The sequence below is a fragment of the Natrix helvetica genome, assembly GCF_964273705.1.
Source record: "Natrix helvetica genome assembly, chromosome: 6".
NCBI lineage: Eukaryota > Metazoa > Chordata > Lepidosauria > Squamata > Natricidae > Natrix > Natrix helvetica.
In genome coordinates this window covers 35,543,734-35,560,297 of record NC_138553.1, presented here as the reverse complement: position 1 = coordinate 35,560,297, position 16,564 = coordinate 35,543,734, and the positions used below count along the sequence as shown (strand labels likewise).

Here is a 16,564-nt window from a genome sequence, read left to right as displayed (position 1 = left end):
AACCACAAAGATTCTAAAAGTATGGAGTGGTTGCACAGAACAGCGTTCCCCAATCTTTGCGTCTTGGCAGACCAGCGGTGGCAGCAGTGGAATGAGAGGGCAGAGGGGATCATTGTATGTGCCTGTGCACTGCTTTCACAAATGCAGTTTACACACTTGCCCACGTCTTCCGCAGCCCGGTTCTGAAAGGGTTGCAATCCGGCACAGGGCCAGTGGGCTGCAGATTGGGGACCGTGGCATAGAAGTACATAAGAAAAAATAGCTTGTATCATGCTGTGCCGGGCAGACCCAATGGCCTGTATTTATCTGGATAATGAGTTCTAAGAGCTTCAGACAAAGCCTGATTACTTTTAAAATTTCAGTTAATGACTAAAGCCTAGAGGAAAGAGAGAGGAGCTATCTGAATATTAAGCTGACAAAAATTGCATAAAATATTATTTGTAAAACTGGAGCTTTGAAATTACTCCTCATATGCTCAGATTTTGTTCTAGAGTCACAGCTAAAACAGACAGGCAGATATGCCTACCCTCTTTTATTATGGGGAGCAGTAACTCATAATAAAGAAAGGTGTGCAAATATTCCTTGCCTATTTTTAAATATTTATTGGAAAAATGTATTTTGAGGAACCTGAAGTTCATGGCAAACTTGTCCTGCAAATATTCTGCCTATATTTAATTACATTTTTCCAACATAACTACCCAGGAAGACTTTAATGCAATATTTTATAATGCATTCATCTTTTTTCATTATTGAGAGTTTATAGCAGTGGCTATGCCTAATGGAAAATAGATTTCTAAAACATTAAAATATAAATTTGAATTCTCAAGATATGCATCCTGATAGATTCAACCTACTACTAATACAAGGGAAAAACAAATGACCACATGTTGTCTTAAAACAATTAGTAGGCAAAAAAAATCCTTTGTACAAGATCTATTTTATGAGAGTATCTATTTTTTTAAACAAAACTTTCTCATGTTCATAACATCACATTAGTACATATTTCTAGGTAAACAGAAGACTCAAATAAGCATTACCTTAATAAATCCAGCAACCCTTCCCTAATCCAATAATACCAGACCAACATAGGGATTGGCAGCATACTAACATTAGAACAGATGTAGCTGACATTTTTGGCTTACTTTTTGTTACTGGGATGGCAGTATGCCTGGGAATGGGAAGAGTTCATTTGTTGGTGTCCTTAAGCTCCATATACACATGCATGAATGCATATACACACACATTCACAAAAACAAAACACAACCACAAAGATTAATTTTATTCATTTTCGCATGATTCTGGGTCATTTTTAAGATATATAAGGAAGGATAAAGAGAGATGTGGATTTTCCAGAAAGAAATAAAACGGATTTTTTCCCTATGCACATTTGCCTCAATTTCCCTAATATGCATTAGCATTTGCAGTACATTATTTGGTCTGAAGAATATTGCATTTAGGCTATTTTACTAACTTTCAACCTTTACATAGAAATGAACTAAAAGCTTCAATATGTAGAGAACAAATTTATTGGAATGTTAGAAACAAACATTGAGCAGTAAACTAAGCAATAGAACAAAAGAGATGGTGCTTCATATGATGGCAAATTAGGTCATAATGTTCCTTCCAGAAATGGTTTCCGTCACAACAGGAGGCACGCTTCCTGCAAATATAGTTCTAGCCATTGTCTTGTCTATTTTTCCTTGATCTTCTTTTAACATTTTTTCAATAAAGGTCAATTGACCATCTTGACATGAACTTAAAATGGATAGTACATCCATGGATAGTACATCTGGTGATTAATCTTTGAGGTTCAAGTTTTTGCAAATTATTACTTGTGTTACCAAGTTCCTGCAATAAAGCAAAGGGATTAATATTTTTATCTGCTTCTTCCTTCCATTAGAATGATTATTTTAAAAAAACCAAAAACAAAAGCTTCAGTAAGCAAACTTTGTTTTTATGTTTTACATCAACAAAAAACTGCACATCACAGATCTATACCAGATAACTGTTTGAGTATGTTTGAGTATGAGGCTTTTATATAATCTCTTTGCTCAAGCCTAAAGTCAAATGTAGCAAAGGAATCCATGTTATTGCTAGCCAGAAGAAAACTGCATTAAGACTTAACTTTATACAATCTAATTAATTTCTCATTAAAAAAAAAATCATTTAAAATCATGATAAATGCTGGGACCACTGCTTAGTCAAATCAAATATTAATTAAAATAACCTAGCAAACATCAGTCAATATACTTACATAGGATTCTTGATGTAGGCTTCTTTCAGATGATTTTTCTTCATCCCATTATTTTATTAGCTTTTCAGAAACAAAAATGATGTGTATTCTTTTACAAAAGGTTCTGCATTATCTTAAATCCTTCTTTGTCCTTGTAGTATTATTGGAATATTCTTCTTAGCAATCTTCTTCTTACCTGAAATAGTTTCTTCATAACAATGCCATACATTTATTGTTGTGTAAGATTCAGGCCTGAGGTGGGGATTACCAGCACATGTCCCTTTCAAGAATACCCACTACCCAGGGTAATAACTGAGATGCCAGGATCGAGAGAGGGCACATGTGAAGCGGCCTTCGGCCTGCAGGAAGTTCATACTTTGCCCATATGGGTGCTAAAGAAGAATAAGAGTTACTTGTCTCTGATTTTTCTGTAGCTTCTCTAGCTGATTACTTCTACCCATTCCAGACATTGGAACCAGAAATCCCTGCTGCTGTTGCTTTTTGATTTTTTTTTAGAATGAACACCTGTGAAGCAAGTACCGTACAATTGTGAAACTGCTAAATTTACTGAAAAACTTTGACCTGGAAAACCTGCATCTCTGATTAAGAATGAGATTGTTTACCATCAAAAGGCCCCCATCTTTACAATTACAATTTTTAAAGGGAGGGAAAATCTAAAATTTGTCCATTTGCTGATTAGCAAACACCATCTGTGTAAAGTGTTGAAGTACCAGAAGATTGTATGCAGCTCAGGTATTGACACCTTCCCTATACAGAACACACATGGTCCCCTAATCATGTTTTCAAGTTTTCAAATTTCAAGTTTTATATATTCAATTTTCTTTGAGAGGATGGAAGCTCTGTACACAGACTAGTGATATGCACTTCATTTGGAGGGGCACATTTTGAACCCATTAATTAAAGTATTGAAGCATTGTGGCGGTATGTGGAAAAGACCTTGGGAGACAGGAGGAAAACCCATAGCCTAGGCAACAGTCTGATTAGAGACAGCTCAATCTGAAACTGGATGAAAATCAGGGAAGCATTTCAAATGGAGTCCACCCTAGTTTTCCAGAGATTAAAAAGAAATGAAGAGAAAAATACTTTCAGACTTGCAAGTTTTTGTTTGATGTAACCTTACAATAAAGATAATGCTGATAGTCCTGGTAGTGCTTCTTCTTTAGACTACCTCAAAGGAATAACAAGTTCCATATATTATAAAGGACTCAGTGCAATTGCTTTAAAGCCTTCTCTATGTTGTCTAACCCTCTAGGTCAGGGGTGTCAAGGACCGCGGGCTGGATCCAGTCCATGGGGTGCTTAGATGTAGCCCGTGGCGCTACCCTGGAAACAGTGAAGGACTGGCTGGTGGTGTCTCTGCCAGCAAAAACAGAGCTTAGGAGGGCCACAAGCTCCATTTTCACTGGCAAAGCGCTTGGGCCACCAAGGTGCCCCTGACATGAATGACATTGAGCTGACCATGCTCTCCCAAACCCCCGAAGTCAAACACAACCCTCAAATGAAATTGATTTTGACACCCCAGCTCTAGGTGCACATACAGGACTGTAATTGCAGATGTGCAATTCATGACAAAATTGCTGCATGATTCATGACAAAATACCTCGCTCTGCTATGGAATCTGCTGTCCCAATATAAGCAATGTCTGCATTTGCTTCAAGGGGGATTAATGGTACATATGGCTCACTAGATGTTGATTGAACGTTATTTTTAATATCAGAAGCAGTATGCTTTATACAACATTAGTTATTGGGAAAACATTATGTTCACTTTATACTTTGAACTTTCCATGGGCATCTAGATGGCCATTGTGGAAATGTAGGTGTTTGTTTAAACTCCCTAACTTTTCATTAGCCTCTTGCTTTCATGGGATAGTTGCAATATATCACCTTTTAAAAAGGAACTTAGTTGTAACATCACAGTGATATGAAGCGTTTATATTAAATTTTAAATAGTGGTTATTATGCAATTTACTCATCGGTACCAGAACTGTTCTACAGCAGCCTTCTTCATAACTGAGATTATACAGGAAATGTCAGGTTTGTTAGCTATCACATAGAAAAAAAAATGATAGACCAACCACATCAAAGGCTGTGAACACATGACAGTAATGGTGATTTGTCTTCAAGTCTTTTGTAATATAAGCAAATGTTGAGAGGTCTTCGGGGTCTTGTGCGGCACAGGAAATGTTACGAATCTCATGTTCAGCAATAATATTCTAAATGTAAAGAAAAGAAATAGTTGTATATATTTAATATTCCAGTCTAGTTCCCAATATTTTATAATATGTAGATTTTACATTGTTGCTACCAATACAAATAAAATGATAAGCAAGCGATGTAGCTGTATTTAAATTCAGCAATAAGCAAAATGTGTTGTTTCCTTTGTTCTGTGCTTCTAAACCTTTGATTTTATGGCTGAATTCGTTAAATCATTATTCCCCTCTCAACTGATATTAAAAGTCAAAATATCTTTAAAAAGAGTAAGATGTTGTAGAAATACCTATTTAAAAAGAGTTTATTTACATGTTAGTTACTGAACAGGTTTTTAACCTGTTCTAATGATACTGAGAATAGAAAGGATGTGGTAGATAATTTAGATTACTGATGGTACAAAAAAAAACAGCATTATATTACAGATTTGTTACTAGTTGTTAATATGCAAACAGAATTCATATACTAGTTTAGTGATTAATATTTAATTCCTCTATTAGATAAAAAAACAAAATTTATTAGTTCATAAATATATTCTATCAGAGTAAATGATACAAAATCTTTCTTTAGACTTTCTTTTTTAAATTTAGGAATTAATAAATGAAATATATAAAATGCTATAGAAGTTAATTTATGGTGCCACATAAATATTTAACAGGAGTGTGAAGACAATTTGTTGAACCATATAAACTGAGTGATACTATCCAGATTAAAGGTAAAGGTAAAGGTTCCCCTCGCACATATGTGCTAGTCGTTCCCGACTCTAGGGGGCAGTGCTCATCTCCATTTCAAAGCCGAAAAGCCAGCACTGTCCAAAGACATCTCCGTGGTCATGTCGCCGGCATCATTAAACGCCGAAAGTGCACGGAACACTGTTACCTTCCCACCAAAGGTGGTTTTCTACTTGGATTTTTACATGCTTTCGAACTGCTAGGTTGGCAGAAGCTGGGACAAGTAATGGGAGCTTGGCACTAGGGATTCGAACAGTTACTATCCAGATTACTGTAACACAAATATTTATTTATTTTATTACTTTATTCATGAAATTTATATACCACCTCAATCCAATAGGACTCTAGATGGTTTATTTATTTTATTACTTTATTCATGAAATTTATATACCACCTCAATCCAATAGGACTCTAGATGGTTTATTTATTTTATTACTTTATTCATGAAATTTATATACCACCTCAATCCAATACGACTCTAGATGCATTAGAAAATATAAATCAATGTAAATAAAACTGAATCTGGCATCAGAGGATCTGCATAACCACTCCAGTCTTTAATATTACAAAAAGATATATACCTTTATTATATCCATTTTATGAATATTTTTCATAAAAATATGCATTTATTTCATTAAAGCTAAGCAACTATTATTCTACATACATTTTGCCTACAAAAAAATCACAATCACATTAATAAGCTTTAATTTTTAAAATTCTTTAAACTAACATTTTGATTAAAATTATTTAATTCTATGCTGCTGTTGGCAAAACAATATTTCAGGGTTTTTTTTATTCCTTCTATTGCTACTTTCAAAACTGTTGGATTAAAGCACTATGGATTGTTATTATGTTTACACTGATTATAATTTATTTCTGCAAATGAAACCATAAATGTGGCCTAAACAGCATTAGCAATGCTGTTAAGAAAAAGTCTTCAATATTCTCAGAAAGGAATTAGAATTAGAAGAAGTATTTGTGCCAAAACCAGAAACTGGAATAGCTTAATAAGCCTTGTCATTTTTAATGTACATTTCCAACTTAGTTCTATTTCACTGAAAGATCTGTTAAAATTTGAATTCTTTAGTTCAAATCCCCTCTCTTCCTCCTAAAAACATGGAAATCATAAATCTAGTTTTGATTCAATATAAGTAAAAAATAATTAGACTATGATTTAGAACCATAAATGCAGTCTTTTTTTCCCTTTTCCTTTTGTTTTTATTGTTATATGCTACCTAGCGCTCTTTAGAACCAAAGCAAGTTTAAGAGGCAATTTCCCAATTTGCTCTGATTCTCAAGAACTTTGGGAAATTGCCTCTGGTTTTTATGCTCAAAACGGGGGGAAAATAGACTTAGATTTAAAGATTAAATAATTGTGTAGTACAGAAATGACTTGTAATAACAAAACACCAGGTTGTAAATATAGTGATCATTTTACTGTACTGGGAAAAATCAGGTGTATCTTTTTTCTCTTCTTTTTATTCTGCCCCTCCCTTTCTCCTATTACTTAATATTTATTTTCAGTTTCATGTACTTTATATTATATTATAAGAAACCTCAATAAAATCTTCAAAAAAGAGAACTAAACCAAGTTAAATAAATGAATAAAATATGCAGTCTCCTTTTACTAAAAAGCGGAGAAAATCATTGTCCTCTCATTAATGCCACATAGTTAATCATCTGTTGTGTCCAATGTTGCAACAGAGCAATGCACAAGCATAGTTTCAAAAGGAATTTGAGATGCTGGATTACACCTATGTATGACCAATAGGAGTTCTTAGGGACTGCCATTTCCCAATAGTTTCTGCTGTTCTGGAGGGCCTTTGGGGTGCAACGGCTAGTTTCTAATGCCAGTTTGATCATAAAACAACATAAAGTGGAAAATGCAATCAAAGCCATGTTAAAAGAAAATATACAGCACACTAGTTAGCAATGAACTGTGGACCAAGGCATGCACCTAACCATTTATCCTTCTTCTTTATCTATTGGATTACTGCTATAATCATGCCACTCTTCCCAGTTTCTCAGATGATTCCCAGAGGTATCATGAATTTTAATAGAATAGATGATTTACCTTCTTTGAAATTACAATGAAGACTCCTAAAAAACTTAATTTCCTCAAAATTATATAAGATATTTAATTATCAAAGGAACAATTAAAGAGCCCCAATAAGCTCTGTTTGTACTTAAGTTGGAAATGTATGTAAAAATTGTGATTATTTCAAGGAAACAGACATAGACACAAGCAGGTTCATGAAATTTCAATACCTTATGCATCTTATTTTGAAGCTGGCCCGGATAGTATGTATTAAAAAAGAAATAGTATTGGACAGTAAAATTATCACTTGGATGAAACAATATTCACTGATCAAATATACATAAAATGGACAAAGCCAAATGTTTATCTTAAGCCAAACAGCTGCAACATTAGTCAACTTGTGAACAGACCACTATTGTTTTAGGTTAAAACTTGACAAAAATCATCAATATGGTTTGTTAACTAAATATGAATGTCTTTGCTTATGTCTGATAGCTTACTCTTATAACAATGAGAAGCTTACTCTGTGATTTTAATTAGACAGATTTTAATTACACCACAAAGGGGAATATAAACCAAAAAATAATAATAAAACAAATGAAAAGGGTGTTGACATAATTATTGGTACTGACCATTTTCAATTGTTTTATAGTATGTTCAATCATATATGAAAAGCAAAGTGTTTGGGCTATGAAATAAAGCATGGCTGATGCCATTTACATATGTCCATTTCAACTTATTTCATGACTAAAGTAGAGGGGTATCTGTAGTTTTGGCTGTGTGTGTGTGTGTGTGTGTAAATTGGATAGTTTCTCTTATTAAGTTAGATAGTTTCTCTTTTAAAAAGTTCTATACTAAAGTCCTATGATAGAATGTACTGCCATGAACAATGATTGTGGGTAGATTTGAAAAATATACTAGCAAGGCAATGTCAGGGACAGCAAGTAGTTTTGGATTGTCTTGAATATTTTGATTTTACATTGAATGACACAAATATTACATTATTCTACCTTTAATACAAAATTCACTGCCTATGAGAGAATACATTCTCTCATTAATATTGATATAACAGTATCTTTGTAACTCAGGCTGATTTCATGCATCTGATGAAAGCATCATAGCTTATCAAAGCTTCACCTAGAATAAACTTGATCATTTTCAAAATGTAAATGAGAACCATTTGTTGTTGAAAGGGATGGAGAGAAGCTATTTGCAACCACTTAAAATGAAATAAGAAATGATACCTACCTTATTTGTTGCATCAATAAATTTTACTCCTTTGTAAGAGACAGATAGAACAATAGTAGGAACTTTCTTCATTTGTTCAGTAGACTTCTGAAATTAAAAACAAACATAAAAATGATTGGGGAACTCTTTTCCTTCCTTCTTGCCAAGATAAATAATACATTACCTGCTATGGTTGTGCAGCGCTTCATTTAAAAGACAGAAAATGTTTCAGAGCAAATAGACAAGTATTGTGGTAGTATCTGCAACTACCTAGAACAGCGATGGCGAAGCTTTTTTGGCTCGCGTGCTATAAGTGGGGGGAGCGCAGGGGGATCGTGTAGTGCATAATGCAATGCACGACACCCCCCCCAGTGCACATGCACGCACTACAGGTGCAACCCCCCATTTTTGCATGCTTTTTTCGCCCTCCCCAGGCTCCAGGGGCTTTTATAGGAGCATGGGAAGGGCAAAAACAGCCTTCTCCGCCCTCCCCGGAACCCCTCCGGAGGCTTCAGGGACCTTCAGGAGGCTTCCTTGAAGCCTCCGAAGCAGTCAAAACGACCCTCCGAGCAAACCAGAAGTCACTTCCAGTTTGCTTGGAGGGTCGTTTTGTGCTCTCCGAAGGCTTCAGGGACCTTCAGGAGGCTTCCCTGAAGCCTTGGGAGCAGTCAAAACGACCCTCAGAGCAAACAGGAAGTCCATTCCTGAACTTCCGGTTTGCCCGTATGGGCCGTTTTTTTGCGCTTCGCAGACTTCAGGAAAGCTCATGAAGCCTCCGGAGGGCCTCGGGGGGGGAGGGGGGGAGAACCTCTTTTTGCCCTCCCTAGGCTCCTATAAAGCCTTTGGAGCCTGGGGAGGGTGAAAAATGGCTTTAAAAAAGGGTGAACTCAGCTGGCCAGCACACGCATGTGCGCTGGCCAGCTGACAGGGCAGTGCCTCATGTGCCCTGACAAATGGGTATGACACATAGGTTCGCCATCACTGACCTAGTATCTTTTGTTCTGATTATGTGGCAGATATAGAAGGCAGCCATACAATTCCCCCCAAAAGGTGGGGCTGCTTTCAGGAACTGCATCCAGGTACTACTTTTGAACCTCCGTTCATTCAAAGCACTTGTTTTCTTTGCATCTGAAGCACCGCACAGCTATTATCTGTTGTAGCTATAAGAAAATAGTCAAAGTTACCCACCAGATGCTAGAGGAAAAAGGCTCTGTTTTAATTTATTTAAAAGTGTGTATGGAGGAGGTCTCCTTTCGGGCAAGAAGATAACACAGAACTGAATGCATTTGCCCTCATTCTGTAACAGTTAACAGCAGGAATATTTGAACAAGAAAGTAACAGTTATAACTGAATTAACATATTCCATTTTGGTGCTTACGTTAAAATATTTGATTTCTAGGTCTGCAAAGCTTACTATTTTGAAATTAATTGGTTTGGGTTTTTTTGCTAGGACATCTGACAGAATGCAATTATTTGCCATTTAATGATTTATGATACATGTATGATAAACAAAATGCATTTAAGAAGAGATTCAGACAACCATTTGTATGAAATGGTATAGGGTTTCCTACTTGAGCAGGGGATTGCACTAGAAGACCTCCAAGGTTTCTTCCAACACAACAACTTATCTCACCCCAGATACTTCTGAACCAGAACTTCAGCTAACATAGCTGAGCCTAACTTCATTCTTGAATCATTAGCTGAAACTCTTAAATGTTACGCAAGCATTCATGCTTACCAGCATGTGTGAGCAAAGGCTGAAGGAGAACATCATTAGTCATTACAATTTCCCCTGACAGAAAAGCTCCTGGCTGTGGAAGTGAATCAGATATTGGAAAAGTTCATCCAAGAAGAAAAGCTTAGATGTCCAGAAGCCAGTGCTATGCTTCTAATACATAATTTTCTTTGGTGGACCTAAGCAGGTCTGACTTCTCTTGGGATAATATGTTTGGTGCATTATTAAAAGGAAAAGAAGATTATGTCCATTGGTATGTTGAATACGATAATAAAATATTCAATTCTGCACTGCCCAAGGAAGATGAGATAATGAAGCAGCCTATCGACCAGCATCCTCAGTGAGAGGATGTACTCTTGAAATGATGATATCCCATCTCTCAAGTTTGAGTCCAAGGTTGAGGGGAAAGTATGACTTTCTTAAGATACTTTCCTCTTGCTGAACTTTCCTCACATATCTCATTCATGCTTAATACCTTTAGAAACTATCTTTCCACCATCCAATGGCCACACCTGGATGGTAGTGAGAGATGTTATCTTTCAGGCAGCAGCTCATCTGGAGTAAATGTTCAGCAACTTAGGTTGGGATGAGTCACTGGCTTATGTGATCACAGACCCATAGTTCATTTAAATGTTTCTCTCGTCCCTTTAGCACCTGAACTAAAGTACCAATCACCATCCATCTACAGCCTAACTACCCATCCTTATCTCCAATGCCAGTGTTGCCAATCTGGATGGGTAAGATGGACCTGGGTTATAGATTTAATAATGATGATGATGATGTTGTAACCTGTTCAAATTATAGATTTGTCTCCTGTAATCATTTGGAAGAGTAATGGTTTACTCACCCTCATCTTTGCACAGGCATCTTGTGTAGATTCTGTACCTCTTAATTCTTTTACCAGCATAGAACCTAAATACTTAAAGGATACACAAATAATTTGTTTTCTTTAGTTAAGAACAGTGTAAATAATTTACGTTTTGAAGCAGATTTGCTATTCCATTTTTTGTATTGAATAATAACAATAACATTTAGACTTATATACCACTTTACAGTGCTTTTCAGCCCTAAGCGGTTTACAAAGTCAGCATATTTCCCCCAACAATTTGGGTCCTCATTTTACTAACTTCATCAGGATGGAAGGCTGAATCAACCATGAGTCAGTGAGCCGGCAGTCAGCAGAAGTAGCCTGCAGTACTGCATTCTAACCACTGCGCCATCGCAGCTCATGATGATCATAATCATGATGTCCTCCAAATATTCTGACGAACTACCTAACTGGTAAATGGATCTGAAATGGTAACATTTCAACTTTTTTGTAATATTTGAGCAAAATATCTGTCTTTCTCTCCCCTAGCCCTTTCCCTTCCCTCATTTTCAACTAGGTTTGTTCCCCACTTTTGTTCCCCTTCCTTAAATAGCTACCTCTTCACTTTATTTGGCTAGTTAATCAACCCCAAAATATCCTTTTCAGTCATGTTGGCGCATATACATTTAGAATTTTATAATTCTAGAACTCTGAATGTTCATAATACTGGAAAATCTTATTGAAATCATTTTAATCATACAAGCAATACAGGCAGTCTTTGACTTATAGCCCAAATCTTTTATTGCTAAGCAAGACAGTTGTTAAGTGAGTTTTGCCCATTTTAACCTTTCTTGCCACAGTTGTTAAAGTGAATCATTGCAGTTGTCTTTGACTTATAGCCCAAATCTTTTATTGCTAAGCAAGACAGTTGTTAAGTGAGTTTTGCCCCTTTTACGACCTTTCTTGCCACAGTTGTTAAAGTGAATCATTGCAGTTGTTAGATTAGTAACACAGTTGTTAAGTGGAATCTGACTTCCCCATTGTCGTTGCTTGTCAGAAGATTGCAAAACGTGATCAAATGATCCTGGGACACTACAACCATCATAAATACCATATTTTTCAAACTATAAGACGCACCGGAGTATAAGGCGCACCATGATTTTGAAGAGGTAATTTTTTAAAAAAAAGTTTTTGCACTCTGCAGGCCTCCCAAACCCTCTGCACACCTCGTTTTTTGCACACACAAAAAGGGGGGGGGGGGAATGCAGAGCTCTGAGAGGCTTGTAGAGTGCTCCTGGGAGCTGAACGAGAGCAAAAACGAGCAAAAAACGGCCCATTTTTTGCTCGCTTTTGCCCTCCTTAGCCCCCAGGAGCACTTTGCAAACTTCCCAAAGCCTCTGCAGTTCCATTTTTGCAAAAGGGGCATGGTTTCAGTAGGCCAAAAATGCTGTATTCAGTGTATAAACGCACCCATATTTTCATCCTCTTTTGTGTGTTGGGGGGGGGGGGGGTAAGGTGCGTCTTATTCTTCAAAAAATACAGTAAATGCCATTTGTCCAAATTCTGATCAATTGACCATGGAGATGCTGCAGTGGTTTAACTGTGAAAAAAGGTCATAAGTCACTTTTTTCACTTTTTTCAGTGCCACTAAAACTTTGAACGATCACTGAACAAATGGTTGTAATATGAGGACATACATTACTAGGTAATGTGTACCTATTCACTGCTACTGTTTATATTAGGGAGAGAAAATAATTAGCCACCTTGTTGACAATCCAATTGCCTTCCCTAAGTTAAGCAATGTTCAGTTGTTTGAATGGAAACATTCTGTTTGATTAACTTACAAATGCTTTGTAATCACATGACTGGAAAATGAGTTTCTCTGGATGATGCTGCCAGTATTGTACTGGTGTTGATCCTGTAGCTTCATTAGGAGGCCTCAATGTAATCGATGGTTCACCCCAGTCTCCAGTCTGAAAATAAGTCACATTTCCAAAACAAAGTAAGCTATAGGAAGGTTAGCTGGTAATAATGCTTTTCTGCATTTGTAATCAGTTTCTATTCACTGATTCTGAAACTGAATATTATTTACTGCGTGTGTCCTACACTAATAAACTAATTTACTAATGCTATGTGGACATTTCATATTTCATCTGAATTTTCTGCCAAGCAGCAGCTAATGTCCAAAATACCTTAGCATTATTTAAAGGAAATTATTGCTGACATTTAGTGGTTAAGACAAGGTTAGAAACTGTGGAGACTGTGAGTTCAAGTTCTGCCCTAGGCACAAAGCCACCTGGGAGACCTTGAGCTACTCACTTTCTCTCAGCCCTAGGAAAGAGGCAATGGCAAACCACCTCTAAAAAAAACCTTACTAATAAAATTTCAGGGACCTGTCCAGGCAGTCTCAGAGAACCGGACATGATTGAATGGAAGGAGGTCGGGGTGGGGAATTACTGTCATAATATTTTACGGGAGAAATTAAAGACAGTTTCAGATACTTGGCTCAAAATAGGAAATTCAATTAAACAAAGCACCTGAAAATAAACACCTACAATGTTCACTACTAATATTACTACAACTAGGCTTGTTTCATGGAAAAGAAAATCCTATTTTGTCCAGTGGGATTTACTCCTAAGAAAACCTATTAGTACTGCAGTATTGCACCACCTTATAAGTATTTAAAAGTACATTCTAAAGGAAACCAGTGGGACAAAAAAATTATCGTAAGTCAAATTGCTAAGCACTACAAATTAATATTCTTACAGAAGGAAAGAAACATTTTAATATAATTTTCTTAGGAGTAAGCCTCACCAAATAAAATGGAATTAATTTTGGAGCAAATCTGCAGGGTTTTCTTCTAATTCACAAAACAATTATACTTAAAAGGCACTTACTAAAACAACACATTAAATTAAATGCTAAAAATAATTTCTTAGTCCATTTTTAAGTTCTTTGTTCCTGCTGAACTGTTCTTAGATGGACAGAAATGGCAACTAATCATTAACATTTTATTAATCTTTTTTAAACTTGGAAACATAACACATTAGCAAAAGCAACAGAAACACATAATTTTTATTAAAAATTCTGGTCACAAGAATGTGCTTTGATTTCTCAAGTCAGGACAAAGCAAACATAATAAGCATTATATACATATGTACATATACGCATCTCTCACATCTATGAGCCACATTAAAGACAAAGACAGAAGTTTATACAGATCTACAGTGACAAGCACAAGATAAAGTTGAAGGCACCAAAATTTTCTGTTTGGTGGAAACCGAAGCAAGACTACAGAAATTGAAGCAAACAGAAACAGCTTTGTGCCAACATTGCTGTATATTAGTTGAAGGCTGACAGTAATGCAATTCATCTTCTTTTCTTAAAAGTGCTTTAAAAATACGTTGAATAACTGTTTCAACATTTGCATTTTTCCAAATGAAAGGGATTTTTTAATTTAAAAAGTGAATAATAAGGTGGTAAGTGAGTAAGTCGCTCCATCCTTAGAGCAGATGCATTTTTCTCTTATCTTTCTTAACGCTGGGCAATGCCAGCATTTCTTGTGCAATATAGCAAATATATGCAGAGTAATGCATTTGTTAGCAAGCATTAATAGTATTCAGTATTAATAATGTCAACTAATTCTAGCTTGAACCAAATCTGATTGTGAATACGTAGATTTGGAAGGGATGTTGTGATAAATAGCCCCCTCCACACAAACAGTATATCTCTGAAAACAAGACAGTAGGAAGATTCCTAATTGTTCTTTAATGGAGTTTTAGAAACATTTGCTTACAGGATTCTGAACAAAATGATCTTTTGATCTTATCTAGTGGGGTTCTTGTTTGGATATCTTAAAGAAATTATTCTATCAGGAGAACAAATAAACTAAATGACATACATATCATATATGTGTTTTTCTTTCTTACTCTGTGACATCAGCCTGTGATGTGAAGGGACATTCTAACCAAAAGAAAGTTCAGTTCCTATATGTCAAAATTATTTAATTTTAAGGAAAGTGTGGTTGATCAGAGCTATTGCATTATTAAGTCATTTATCTTAAACAGTGAGATTAGTGAGGAAAAAGTTTTGCAAAGGGGATTGGGGTTGGGATTAATACTCCCTGGCTATTGCTCATCTGATTCTTTCCATTTGGGAGAACTGCCAGCTGAATCCACATAATGAATAAACTACTTCTGGAGAAATGCAGGGTAAAAGAAGGAGAAAGAAGACATGGTGAATGAGCTCTCTCTATTGTTTCTCATCTCCCCTATCATCATCAGTTCCAGTTTGATTGACAGTTTACAAAACAAACAGCATGGCACTCCCCTGGGTTTATCATCTTATCCTTCCTTTCAGCTTTAGAGTGAATTAGGAAAAGTTTAATCCACTTGCAATGTTTTATATTACATGTTTGATGACAAACAGCCTTAAGTTTATAAGTGACAGTTTTCCTGCTAAATACCCGCATGTCATAACCACTTGAATTAAAATTACCATATTGAAATCAAATCTGATGTTTTTTTAATTTTTATTTGGTGTGCCTCGGAAGAGGGGTAGTCTTATACGGCAAGTATAGCCCAAACCCTATATTTTAACAGGAAAAGTAGGGGGTCATCTTATACACCCAGTTGCCCTATATGCCGGAAAATATGGTAAGTAGTATTTTATGGTCTTAGAAGGGCTGCTGTGAGGAGAAGGGAGATGTAAAGCTGCTTCTACAAAACCTGTTTCGTTTGCCTAAATCTGGATTCCACTCATTAGAATTATCCATTTTGAAACTTATTTACCTTTAATACAACTCATTTCCCACATGTATATTATTATGTGCTACTATAAAAAAAGGTTTATAGGAGTAGGGCAAAAGTGTTCTAGAGAGTGCCATCTTAATTATTTTATCTGTATTATGTTACTTTATCTCTGTTTCTCAAACTTGGCATCTTTAAATTGTGTGTTCAAATGCCAGAATTTCCCAGCCAGCCTGGGGAATTGCACTATATTCTCCTCTAACTTATATGTCCTCTTTCCTTTTAGTTATTTTTCATTTCTTATCTCCTAACTACCCCACTCTCCCATTGCATATATCCATTTCTGCTACTAAGGTTGCTCCTTCTTCTTTGACTTCTCTATATCTACCTCAGGTGTCTCTTTTGCATTATCAGGATGCATTGTAAAAATGATATGCCAAGTGTTATCTCTCTAATTTACACAGCAGAAGCCATGATTATTTTAATTGTTTGAGAACAGAGTACATACGCAGCAGACAGCTGAAAATTCAAACTCTGTCCTTGAAGTAGGATGACAAAAGAAAATACTGGAGACTAAATGGAGTAGGACTATCTCTAATCCAGTATATTGTTGGCCATATACCTATAAAAATAGTATTTGATCGGCCATGCTACCTGCCACTCAGTGGTGGGTTCTGGATCCCGTTCCAACCAGTACGGTTGGAACGGGCCCGGTGGCGTCCACATGGATGCGTGCAGTGCGCACATGCGGCTTACTGTCTAGTGATGCCTCTGCGACGCTCCAGCTGCTCAGCGGAGTGTCTCGCAGGTGCTG

At 36.2% G+C, this 16,564-nt stretch overlaps 1 protein-coding gene across 11 annotated transcripts in view; it reads right to left on the bottom strand.

Annotated features, from left to right (window-relative positions):
* The window catches only part of ANKS1B (ankyrin repeat and sterile alpha motif domain containing 1B), a 300,024-nt gene that overhangs the window by 10,289 nt on the left and 273,171 nt on the right, over positions 1–16,564 (bottom strand). For 5 of the 11 annotated variants that reach the window (XM_081958824.1, XM_081958825.1, XM_081958820.1 and 2 more), the window contains 4 exons: positions 12,847–12,975; positions 11,042–11,113; positions 8,481–8,567; positions 4,331–4,468 (listed from right to left, as the gene is read on the bottom strand). In XM_081958824.1, the coding sequence (XP_081814950.1) occupies positions 4,331–4,468; positions 8,481–8,567; positions 11,042–11,113; positions 12,847–12,975 (426 nt within the window). Of the gene's footprint in view, positions 1–1,004; positions 1,849–2,254; positions 2,315–4,330; positions 4,469–7,462; positions 7,484–8,480; positions 8,568–11,041; positions 11,114–12,846; positions 12,976–16,564 lie in introns of those variants that run through there. The other 6 variants (XM_081958819.1, XM_081958822.1, XM_081958826.1 and 3 more) reach the window with 3 other exon arrangements.